At 50.3% G+C, this 12,724-nt stretch overlaps 1 protein-coding gene across 2 annotated transcripts in view; it reads right to left on the reverse strand.

Annotated features, from left to right (window-relative positions):
• The window catches only part of UBE3C (ubiquitin protein ligase E3C), a 110,510-nt gene that overhangs the window by 34,199 nt on the left and 63,587 nt on the right, over nucleotides 1-12,724 (reverse strand). For both annotated transcript variants that reach the window (XM_059396003.1, XM_059396004.1), the window contains exon 18: nucleotides 9,378-9,625. In XM_059396003.1, the coding sequence (XP_059251986.1) occupies nucleotides 9,378-9,625 (248 nt within the window). The remainder of the gene's footprint in view (nucleotides 1-9,377; nucleotides 9,626-12,724) is intronic.

Raw genomic sequence — 12,724 nt, forward strand, 5'->3', positions numbered from 1 at the left:
AGAGAGGGGAGCCCTTCGCTGCTGAAGGGGCAGACTGGAAACCGTGGGTGTCAGCAGCCGTGAGGGCCAGCCCGGTCCTCAGAAGGGGCAGGAGTCCAACAAAGGAACCACTTTTAAGTTATGATGGTCTTTGGTTTTTCTGCTTCCAAAACAAGCTGAAGGTCAAGGAGAGCAAACTCATAATGAACCATCCGCTGTGGGGAATGGGGAGACGCAGGGAAAGCTCCAGACGCATTTGTGAAATTTGCTGACATCAAAGTAAAAAAGTCTCAACATTGATTGGAAGGCTTGGGCTAAGCACAGAATGATCAACTATTTGCTGAATATTATGTTTAAAAAAATCTAGGGGAAAAGATATATTAACTTTAGAGACAAGAGCACTTAGTCCGATGACAATCAGAGGAAGAAGCTCAATTACACTGACCCTTAATGAGTTGGAGAGTTCAAAACAAGATATTATAAAAGAGAAGCTTTGCCATTTAAGACCAGCGGAACTTAAATCACCAGTACTCACTTCAATCTACACTTTTAAAGGCTCAGCAAATTCAATGAGCGTTTTACAAAAGGACTCCAATGATATTCAAGAATAAATTTTCCCAGGTCTCAAAAATGCCAGGATAAACTGTTCACTGTTACACTCTCTGCTACTTTACGTGTGCACTGTATGCTACTGAAACACGAAATTATAAACCACATGGAAGTTTCAGGGTCTTCTAATTAAAAATTGGAAATACATGACCAAGATATTATCAAATAATCTGATTTATAGGCATCCTGCTCCAATTAAATCAATATTCTGAAGCAAGGGGGGGAAAAGCCATTTTCAAATAGAATTCAAATATGATAAAAGAGCTCCTTCAATAAATTCCTGAACTTAATTGGCTTAAATGGACCTAGGTGCTTCTATCTGTAAAAAAAAAAGTTCAAGATGACATTACCACATCCTTGAGCTGTTTATTTATTCCCTGTCTGAAGCCTGATTTACAGGCGATAAAACGCAATCACGACCCACACCAGAAGCAGGAATCATCTGCTAATGGAACTTCTAATTGAGAAGTGACCAGTGACATGAGGTAATTCTTTCCATGTAGGATTGCTCTTCCAGACCTCTGTGCACTTTATCACAGTAAACAATCACTAACATATGCATTAAAGAAAATTTAAATACATTATGACCCAATAAATATCATAATCAATCAATACACAATTTTCTTCCCCTAGGATTTAACGTGCAGACACCACACTATTAGGGAAAGACCGTTAGGCTCACTTAGATAGGGACAATTTTTAACATGCTGGTACAAAGTTTAACCATTTGTAATCAGATAATAATCAGATGTTTTAGGAACTAGTATTCCCTTAGGAATTTACAGTAAACTATCTAAGTAAAATCTTAAATACGTAAAACTAAATTGTCTACCATCCTCATAGAACTAGAGTTTTGTTACTGGTTCTGTCTAACCGCCACTATTTTATTAATTAATTAATTTTTTAAAAAATATTTTATTTATTTATTTGACTGACAGAGATCACAAGTAGGCAGAGAGGCAGGCAGAGAGAGAGGTGGAAGCAGGCTCCCCGCTGAGCAGAGAGCCCGATGCCGGACTCGATCCCAAGACCCGGAGAAGACGACCCAAGCCGAAGGCAGATGCCTAACCCACTGAGCCACCCAGGCGCCCCTAACCTTCACTATTTTAAAGAGCATCACTGAGATACAATTTACACTAACTTTACTTCTGGGAGGAAGGTGTAGGTCCCTAATTCTCCCTAGAGCCTGGTACATAACGCAGAGGAGAGGAGTAAGAGTGCTCTGCTGTCGGCTCTGGACCTCCAGGCCCCGCAAGGACACCGCTTCCTCACAGCGTCTGCACCTGGGAACATCGTGCCCATAAACAGGAAAAAAAGTTTATCCTCGCCAGACTTACAGAACTAATAGGCAGAAAACTTCAGCAAACCAGGACCATCTAATTATCTCGTCTCTGTGTTAATCAAGATTGGACAATTTGTACATTTGGAAAAAAAAATAATAGCAAATTTTAGTAAGATTTAACTCATGCAAATAAAATCACTTCCCCTATTGTCCGTAACCACACTGTGAGAACCACTAAATTCAGGGGGTACTTGGGGGGCAGCCGGCCAGCTCAGTCAGTGCAGCATGCCACTACTCATCTCGGGGTCATGAGTTCCAGCCCCATGGGGGGAGGTAGAGATTAAATAAATAAATAAATAATAAATACTTAAAAGATTTAGGGAGTATCTCAGTTTAGTCTAGCAAAATAAAGGCTCACCATTATTATTTTAAAATTTAATTTCATTACTATTAATTTAGGAGATTCTCAGGCTCACCTTAATAGAAAGAACTAGTATATCATTTCAAAGATTTTCATTAAATGGGTTATAAAATATTATCGTCCGGGGGGAGCTGAAGCTGGGTCCTGGGGACCACTGCCAGAGAGAGACGGTATCTCACAGAGACGGACACCAAAGCCAGCACACGGCTTCAGGTGGGAGAGGCAGGTTATACCTTCGAATGAATTAAAGTAGAAAATAGTCTGTTTGACAGTTATGTTAAAGAATTTAACAGCAGGTCAATGTCTGAAATTTGTCTCTGATGATAAGGAGAGACTAAAGAAACATATGTTCATAATGGTGAGGTTAAGTCAGAGCCCATTTCTAAACTTGACAACACCGAGAACCTATATTATTAAAATAGCAACATTTGGAATCAGAACAAATGAACAGTGACCTGGCTGTTAACCGCTGACCTCAGAGATAAAAAGAAAGGGTATGATTTTTCTACTGAGGACCTCCTGGGTCCCCTCCACCATCCCGAGCTCCATTACCATCTGTCATTAATGAACACAGGCACAGCACTGACGACACAGGTACAGTAATTACCACAGTGCCAGGCCGGCACATGGCTGGACAGATCACTGAAACAGAACTGAAAGTTCAGAAAAAACCCTTACATTCATTGTCAACGGACTCCTGACAAGGGAACTGGGTTGGTCTTCCCCAACCAATGGTGCTGTGACGACTGGACAGCCACACACGCAGCACCAAGTGGGACCCCTACCTCACACCATCTACAAAAATTAACGAAAAATGATACGTAACTGGAAAGAGAGGAGCTTATCTGGCCCCTAAAACTGAAAAATAAAATCCTAAATCATACCATAAAAAAATTAAGTCAAAATGGATTAAAGACCTAAATATAAGAAATAAAAGTACCAGGCTCAGAATGATACACACAGGTGTAATTTTAGGACCCTGGGTTGAACCGTGCAACCAGGGTTTCTTAGATAAGCCTGCAGAAGCTCAGGCAACAGAAGAAAAATAAATGCATTAAGACGTCCTTAAAATTAAACACTCTGGAGCTGAAAGGCTGCTGTCAAGAAAGCAAGAGACACCCCACAGAATGGGAGAAAATACTTGCAAATCATCATGAGGATGAGAAGGGACCCGAAACGAGGACTTAACAGAAGACACGCCGCTGAAGACACGGAGGACCGACTCAAGGGGACCTTTCTCCACAGAAAGATGCCCGACACCGCGAGTCCTCCAGGAGCTCAAAAGCACAATGAGATATGATTTCACACCCACGAGGATGGTTCTCATAAAAACACAAAAATAAACAAGTCAAGTAAGTAAAATAAAGAGATTAAGCAGACAGTGTTAAGTGTCGCCATGGTGTGGAGGAGCCGGAGCCCGCACACACTGCTGACGCCCAGAGTGGGCTGCGGACAGGCAGAACCACCGATTCAGCACTCCCAGTCCGTGGCGCAGAGTTCTCTCGCCTGAGAGAGACGCACACATCTGTGCACACAAACACTCCACAGACGGTCCCGGTTCATGATGGTTTCTCCCGGGACTTTTCAACCTTAAATGATGTGAAAGCGACACTGTGAGTTCAGGACGTGGACCTCTTGCTGGGCTAGCGCTTCGAGGTCGGACCCTCCCTGATGATGCCGGCCGGTGGCCGCAGCTCCCAGCAGCCGAGCGACCACCAGGGTCAACGGTCGGCAGGGTGGGAACTGGGTGCGCCCCCACCGCCCGCCCGTCCGTCACTTTCAGGACAGCGTTCGTGCAGTCCAGGAGCGACTTGACACCCTACTGTCACACAGGCTTCGTGTTTCCTGACTGCGTACCTGTGGGCTCGTGGGAGCGCTCTGGGCGCACTTCAGGTGGGCCGCGCTCTGCGGTGACCTTGGCGAGGGGAAGTATGGGAAATGCATTCTCAACATCTGATATCCTCAATTTACGATGGGTTTTTATTGGGATATCACCCCGTCCTAAGTCAGGGAGGACCGGGACACAAATGCTCACAGCAGCACGATTCCCAACAGCCGAAGCGGGAGCACTCGCATGTCCCCTGTCGGATGGGCGCGTAAACCACACGTCTTCCACCCACACAGTGGAGCACCAGCCAGCTCGAAGGAAGAAGCCCTGACACAGGCTACGGCATCGGGAACCTTGGAAACATTCTGTGAAGAAACCAGTCACCAGCGGCCGTGTGTTGCAGGAGCCCACTTCTGTGAAACGTCCAGAGCAGACAGATGCATAGACAGCACATGAGTGGGAGCCCAGGGCCGGTGGGGACAGCCTGGAGGGGGCTGCTTGTGCACGAGAGCTCACCTGTTCACAACAAGAGCACGCCTGTTCACAACACAGCCACTGTTCTCCAAGTACACGGCGGCGACGGCAGCACACCTCCCTGAACCTGTCAGAAACCACGGAACGGCCCACTCTAAAAGGCTCAAGTTCTACATCGAAATCTAATGATGTACCGTCTGCTGACGAACATAACATTTAAAAAAGGGCTGATGGACACCTGGGTGGCTCAGTTGGTTAAGTGGCTGCCTTTGGCTCGGGTCATGATCCTGGCGTCCTGGGATCGAGTCCCACATCGGGCTCCTTGCTCGGCAGGGACCCTGCTTCTCCCTCTGCCTCTGTCTGCCTCTCTGTCTGCCTGTGCTCGCTCTCTCTCTGACAAATAAATAAATAATAAATCTTTAAAAAAATAAAAAATAAAAAAAGGGCTGAATTTTATGGAATGTGAATCATTTCAAAAAAGCTGTGATGCATCTATCAGTATATTCATTTATTTTTTTAAAAAAGTCACAAGAGCATAATCTGCTTTGCAGGCACTATTTTTTGTTTTTTGTTTTTTAAGATTTTATTTATTTATTTGACAGACAGAGATCACAAGTAGGCAGAGAGACAGCCAGAGAGAGAGGAGGAAGCAGGCTCTCTGCTAAGCAGAGAGCCCGATGCGGGGCTCAATCCCAGGACCCTGAGATCATGACCTGAGCCGAAGGCAGAGGCTTTAACCCACTGAGCCACCCAGGCGCCCCCAGGCACTGGTTTTTAAGTCACTTCTCACATGGGCTGACTCCAGGGTGCAGAGTGGCAGGTCCGTTTCCCAGGGTCAGGGAACGGAACGCAGCTGCATATCTGTGAGGAACTTACTCGACAGCTGAAAATGAGGGCAGTTCTGATTAATTCTCATAGGAAACAATGTAGCAACGTTGATTTCCTATTTCCTGAAGAACAAGAGACTCCCTAACCGCCATCCATAGGTACTGAGTCTGTGCACGGCACGGCATGGCCCCTGGCGGGACGTCCCTGCAGGGGGCGCCACTGTGTCCTTCCGCCCCGCCCCCCGCCCTCCTAGCAGGGGGTCACTGTTCACCTCTTCCCTTCTGACACACCATCTTCTCTGACCTTCCTCCCCACACGGCCACGGCCACTGCCCGCGGTCCCGTGGGTGCCCAAGCGCCGAGGGCCGCGACCTCCGCCGGCTCCGGGGCCAGCCAGAGCTCACCTTCTGACCGTCCCTCCTCACGCGGTCCACACGCACCGCTGCCCCCGGGCCCACCTTCCCTGCTCGGGACCGCTGATGCCAACCCCTCCCTCCCGGCTCCAGAGCTGCTCAAGCCCCAGGCGGCTGCTCCAGTCCAAACCGAGGAGAACTGCGCAGTGAACGGGTTTCCCCGAGCCAGCGCCGGCCGGTCCCACCGCGCCCCGCGGACAGCTCTCCTGGAGCGCGGCCCCGCGCAGTGTCCGGCTGGCCGCTAGGCCGCTCCTCGCCCCTCTCCTCCCCCCGACAGCTCACCTGCACCGAGCCGCCCCAGCTTTGAAAACCAACCCACCCACATGTTCCTGGACCGCGTCCTCACTGTGCTGGCTCCCCTTCCCTCCAGAGTGAAGCCTTCGGAAAAGGCCACCGACGCCCTTGACTATTTCCCTCTTCCTCACCGCACAGCAAGCTCATTTCATCAGACCATGTGGCCACGAACATCGCCAAGGACAACCCCTGCCCATGAGCTGACGAGCGGACATCGGACGTGGCTGTCACAGGAGGGACCGAGACTTGGCACTACCAGGAGCGAAGCGTTCGCACGGGCTACGCCTCTGACGATCCTCAGAAACACGACTCCAGGTGAAGGAAGCCAGTCCCTATGGGCCACGTATGTGAGGTGCCATTTCACGTAACGCCCAGAATGGGACACGGCGGAGACTAAGGGTCGTTATCGTCGGCCTACGGTCTGGGGAGGGAAAGGACGAGTGTTGGCAGACACAGGAGAGGAACGCTCCGAGTCTGACAGCGGTGATGGCTGCACCACTCTGAACACACGGAGACTCCTGAATCGCACACCTGAAAATCATTCATTCGCCATCCACTCAAGTGATCGCTACGCCCACGGTGGGCTCGAACTCACAGCCCCAAGATCAAGGGCTGCACGCTCCATGGACCGAGCCAGCCGCTGAACCCCGCGCTCCCGGCAGGCCAACTGCAGGAGTGTGGATCGTATCTCAATACAGTGGTGCTAAGAAAAAGCACCAGGGACATAAAGCCCTGCGGACGGGTCCCGTGGTCACTTTTCAGCCCTCCCTGACCTCGAAGCATCACGTTGCTATGAGCAAGGCCAGCACTGCTGAGGACCCAGGCACAGTCCCAGACCCTTAAGTCTGAGTCTCCCCCTCTGAAACCCATCTGCCCCATGCTGTCCCCTTACAAATGTAGTAAGTCTCAGTCATTTGCTCAAACAATGATTTTCCATGACCCCCCCGATGGAGACCAAAGATTTCACCATGGCTCTTTGTCATTTGTCTGTTGGCTTGGCCCTCCAGCAGGGTCAGCAAACCGTCCTGGAAACGGCCCAAGAGCACATGCTTTCTTTGGGCTTGTTCAGCTGCCATAGCAGGGAGAGCAAGCGTGCGCTGTAAATGACGCCTACTGGAATTCTAATAATCTCCTTCTAACTACTAAAACGAGGTGGGTGGAGTTGGCCAGAGGCTGCAGCTGGCCGCCCTCCGTCCCAGCGCGTCACCTCTAGTCATACCTGTCAACCTGCAGAAGCCCCACTGATGTCAATTCTAGTGTCATAATCCAATCTGTCCCTCAAAACGCGGACATTGCGGACAGTAAATACTGAGTGCGCAGCACTATCCCACTCTTCAAGAGGGGAACCAAAATGCATTCCCAGACTATCCAAAGATGCTAACGAACTTCCCCCAAATACCATGGAAAACATGTATCTATCTGTAACAACACACCAATGATTCTTGGGTAATGTACGTTTTATGTAATAATGATCTTATTATATGTTGTGACCCTTTACAGACCCATTATATGTTGTGACCCTGTCTCTACGCTGTGAGACAGACCCCCGTAATGCAAACAAACAAGGAAGGCATCTTCTGAACTCAAGCTGGCGGCTGGCCGAAGCCCCGTAAGGAGCCAGCATGGCTGGTGGGGAGGACAGAAAGGGGCTGTGTCCTTCCAGTGAGGTGGGCCAGCAGCGGGCCCCCCCTGGGGCCCAAGCACTGCGCTCTCCCCAGCCTTCGCCTCAGTTCTCGGGATATACAGTGGGCTTCTGGGTCAGACAGTGGGTTTGAGGCAAACCTGTGTCACTGCCACCAGAGTGGCTGCTCGTGCGCAAGCGTCTGACCCCGGGGGTCCTTGCCCGCTGCCCCAGACACATCACATTTTCCCTGTCACCAGAGTTACGGTGAGTGCCATGAATCATTCATTCAAAAAAAAATGGAGAACCGACTTTCCATTTCCCAGGGAAAGAGCCTAGATGATTTCCCACCTCATTTAGAGCAGTCCAGACCCAAGTCTCAATTACTGATTTTACCGGGATGTCTGTCAGCCGCGTGCTGCTGGAGTCAGCAGCCGTCCACCTGGCATCTATGTAAGTACAAAGACTGCAACAAAACGAAACAAAGTATCCCGGAAATACAACCTTGCATATAAACACTACCCCACTTAGAAAGGTCAGTGATCAATGAAAAAGAAAATAAAAAAACCAAATTCCGTCTTTGGATTGCATGTGACGCCCAGGGAAGCAGTCGGCTGGGCCTGATTTAGATGGGGTATCCAGGCCTGCAGCTCCTACCAGGCACACCCACAGGCAATGCTACGGGTGGGGGGGGGGGGATGTTTGCGTCCCACAACGTTCACAAGCTACTGTCCTAACCCCAGGGCAGCATTAGGAGGTGGGACCTTTGGGAGGTGATTAGGTCAGGAGGGTGCAGCCCTCGGGAACGTGACTGGTGTCCTCATCAAAGCGACCCCTGAGAGAAGGCTGTCCTGGAGATGAACCAGGACAAGGGCCCCCAGCAAATGGGACGCAGGGCATCCTGACCATGGCCTTCCAGCCTCCAGAACTGGGAGAAGCAGATGTCTGTGTCCCCTAAGCTGCCCGGTCTGTGGTGGTGGTATGTCCCCCCGAAGGCCTGTAGCAGGCTGCCCGGGTTTATCACTGTCTCACCGGGAAACGGCTCGCTTCCACGAGGCTACACCGCTCACAAATCGTTTCCCCTCATTTACAGGAGAGGGAGAACTGTGTGTGTGGGTCGGCAGGGGTGCAGCATTCTGGTTATCAGGGCACTTCTGTCATCTCATCCTTAATGGCCATTCTCCCGGAGTCTGCGAACAGCACACACAACGCTCGGCCCGCGCGCGGCACCGGTGCGCTTCTACCTCGCGTGCAGCACTCCGCAAGCTCACAGGGCCTTCAGAGGACCCCTTGAACGCTATCCACAAAAGCGATGGGGAGACTCACTTCCAGGGGGCACACTGATGGCAAGAGACAGATATCCAGAGACTTCGACAGACAGGATTTTACGTTACACGTTCCCCAGGTTTTCTGTGCCATACAAGCGATTTATGCGTGTGACTCCTGTGTGTGCAACGTGTAACGAGGAAACGTTGAGTTATTATGTGAAAGAACACTGCTCAGGGTTCACCAGGATAAGGTCGGTAATCCTGAGCAAAAACCTTCAACGAAGCAGGCAGCAACCACACAGAAAGGAAAAGCTTCTGCATCCGGCAGTCCAAGGTCCGTTTGCACACAAAGCTCCCTTACCTTTCCAAGCATCCGGCCCAGGAAGTAGTAGTGTCTCGCAAACGAGTCTCCCACGAGCATCCGAGCGGCCGGGCTGGGGTACAGGAGCCCTTCATTAGTGGTCTTGAAGAAGCCCTGGTTGGGGTTAAAGCCTGACTTGAGCAGTTCATTCAGAAACTCTCTGAAAATACCGCCACCGTCAATGCCGGCTTCGTCCAGGCCATGGGCGTTCAGTAAGTGTACACGGATCCGCTTTTTCAAATCAGGCTCTGTAAAAACGAGCGGATAATAGGGGTGGGGGGAGAAAGGATTTTAAAAGAAGGCAATAAAGTAAGCCGGTACTATGGGGGGTTTTGGGAAAAGGAGCAACAATGTTAAAGATGTATTAGTGCAGGACTCCAAACACAAAATAAAACAGATGAAGGGGCACCTGGGGGGCTCAGTGGGTTAAGCCTCTGCCTTCGGCTCAGGTCATGATCAAGTCCTGGGATCAAGTCCCACATCAGGCTCTCTGTTCAACAGGGAGCCTGCTTCCCCCCTCTCTCTGCCTGCCTCTCTGCCTGCTAGTGATCTCTGTCTGTCAAATAAATAAATAAAATCTTAAAACACACACACACAGGGCGCCTGGGTGGCTCAGTGGGTTAAGCCGCTGCCTTCGGCTCAGGTCATGATCTCAGGGTCCTGGGATCGAGTCCCGCATCGGGCTCTCTGCTCAGCAGGGAGCCTGCTTCCTCCTCTCTCTCTCTCTGCCTGCCTCTCTGCCTACTTGTAATCTCTCTCTGTCAAATAAATAAATAAATCTTTAAAAAAAAAAAAAAAAAACACACACACACACAGATGATGGGCCCGCTGGACCTGTATGTCCCCCAAAGCCGACAATGGGAGAGAGAGAAGACGTTCATGTATTACGCATGCAGATGAGGAGAAACCGAGTGCCCAGGACGGGATTAAGTTATCCCTCACAGTCTAAAGGCTATGACACGATCTAAAATAGTCTACAATATGCAGAGAGGGCAGAGGGGATTAAGCACATAAGAGTATGAGGGACAGAGACACAGATGCAGGGATCCGAAGGGGCACGTGCACCCCCGTGTTCACAGCAGCAACATCCACTATGGCCAAACTGCGGGAAGAGCCGAGATGCCCATCGACAGACGAACACATAAAGACAACGCGGTATATATACACAATGGAATACTACGCAGTCATCAACCCCCCCCCCCGAAACCTTGCCATTTGCGATGATGTGGATGGAACTGGAGGTTATCATGCTAAGCGAAGTAAGTCAATCAGAGAAAAACAATTATATGATCTCTCTGATAAGAGGAATTTGAGAAAAAAGACAGAGGATCATAGGAAGGGAGGGAAAAATGAAACAAGACGAAACCAGAGAAGGAGACAAACCAGAGGAGACTCTTAGTCTCAGGAAACAAACTGAGCATTGCTGGAGTGAAGGGGGTGGGAGGTGGGGGGCTGGGTGATGGACACCGGGGAGGGTGTGTGTTGTGGGGAGTGCTGGCTGTTGTGTAAGGCTGATGAACCATAGACCTGTACCCCTAAACCAAATAATACATCCTATGTCAATAAAAGAAAAAGAAAAATACTAGGGGAACAGAAATTATTACCGAGGAAGTCAAAAGACAAACGAATAAAGGGTAACAGTACAGAGTCTCTGAAGGAGGTGCGCGGAGCAGGAGTCAGAGCCCAGAGTCCACATTTTCACCGAATAGTGTCATTGGGCTGAGAAGCGTGTAAGTCTGTTCAGTTACAGTGTGTCACAAAGAAAAACAAGACAAATTTGTGAAGCTGCTTAATCATGGCTGGTGTCTAAGAGAACGTCCAGCCAGGTCCTCCAGAGGACAGGACTGCTGGACTCGCCTACAATGTGCCACAAGAGCCTCAGGACGCAGACCCCAACCACAAGCCAACGGAAGGGAAGGTGTTCTGCCAGAGTCCAAAGCAGGTGGTCTGCACTGGACAGGCTCAGTCAAGCTGCAGGTTTCAGAAAGTGACCCTCGCGTCCTCATCTCTGTCCCCCCACCTCCCGTCCCGTGGGCGCTCTGCATCTCAGGAGGCGGGGAGGGGCAGAGGCGGGGGCCGCGGGCCAGAGGGGCAGGGGTGCAGAGCAGCTGGCCCCGGGTCTGCCTGAACACGGCAGTGGGCGAGTGTTAGTACTCCTGAAGTCCCGGAAGCCAGCTGTGACTATTCTAGAACGTGGCTCAGACCGGGCCACGCCGATTTACCGGACGGATATCTCCCCACCATGCCTGGCAGCACAGACTTCATGCTCCAAGGAGCTGGCAGAAGCCGTGCCCGGCGAGTTCGGCGCTCACGCCGGCACCTCGCTCGGGAGTAGGGGAGGCAGGCCGACCGGAGCCATCTGCCGACGGCCTGCTTTTGTCCTTTGTAAGGAATAACGACCACCCACTACTCACCCGAGCTAGAACTGACGTTAGAATTTCACACACATTACTTCAAGTCCTTCAACAACCTGCTGGGTTAAGAATTATCCCCATCCCGGATGGGCTAAAAGGGTGCAGGCATTACGGAGGGCTTCTGTTGGGAGGAGCACTGGGTGTCGCCCAGAAGCGACGAAGCCCTGAAGCCCACTGCAGACACCAGCACTGCACTGTTCGCTAACAAACGAGAATTTAAACAATAACTTGAGGGGAAAAAAAAAAGAATTATCCTCATTCTGCAGTGAGAAAACCAAGTACAAGGAAGGTCGAGTTATGTATGTAAAGACACAGCTAACGCTGTAAAGGGCTATAATTTAAAGACAGGTTTACTGCCTACAAAGCACAGGCTTTTATGCTATACCATATTCTCCTCTATGTTTAAAATTTAACTATGGCTACATGAAGAACATGCTTTTGACCGGCCAGACTCCCTGAGCACGTTATCCGCACGAATTCCGATGAGGAGGATGACAACATACGTTCAAGCTCATGGCCCAGGTAAGATGCCCAAAGAAAGCTAAGTGGATGACTGGAGGTGCAACTCAGAAAGCAGTCGGGGACTTCTCAGCTGCACATGTTCTTCTTAATACCCAGTTTCATGGAGGAACAGAAGCCTTTGTTGTCATGTGTCATGTTTCTCAAGCCGCCAGCAGGCAGCGGCAGATCTTGTCAAAACTGTAAGTGTACAAATGTCAGGGTGACACTCAGCTATGGCCCAGGCTCTCCACACTCATCCCCCCTGTGGCACCAGTAAGGGGCTGGGAGTGTGTTGTCTTTGCAGACGCAGCGGCCAATCACAGAAGTCCCCCCCGTGATTTGGCGGGAACTGAGATTCTGTGTCCCCTGGAGCGCATTTCTGAGAAGAGTGCCATGTAACGGCTCAGTGATATTTTCAGAAGCGAACCTCGC

Source organism: Mustela nigripes, chromosome 4 (assembly GCF_022355385.1).
Source record: "Mustela nigripes isolate SB6536 chromosome 4, MUSNIG.SB6536, whole genome shotgun sequence".
NCBI lineage: Eukaryota > Metazoa > Chordata > Mammalia > Carnivora > Mustelidae > Mustela > Mustela nigripes.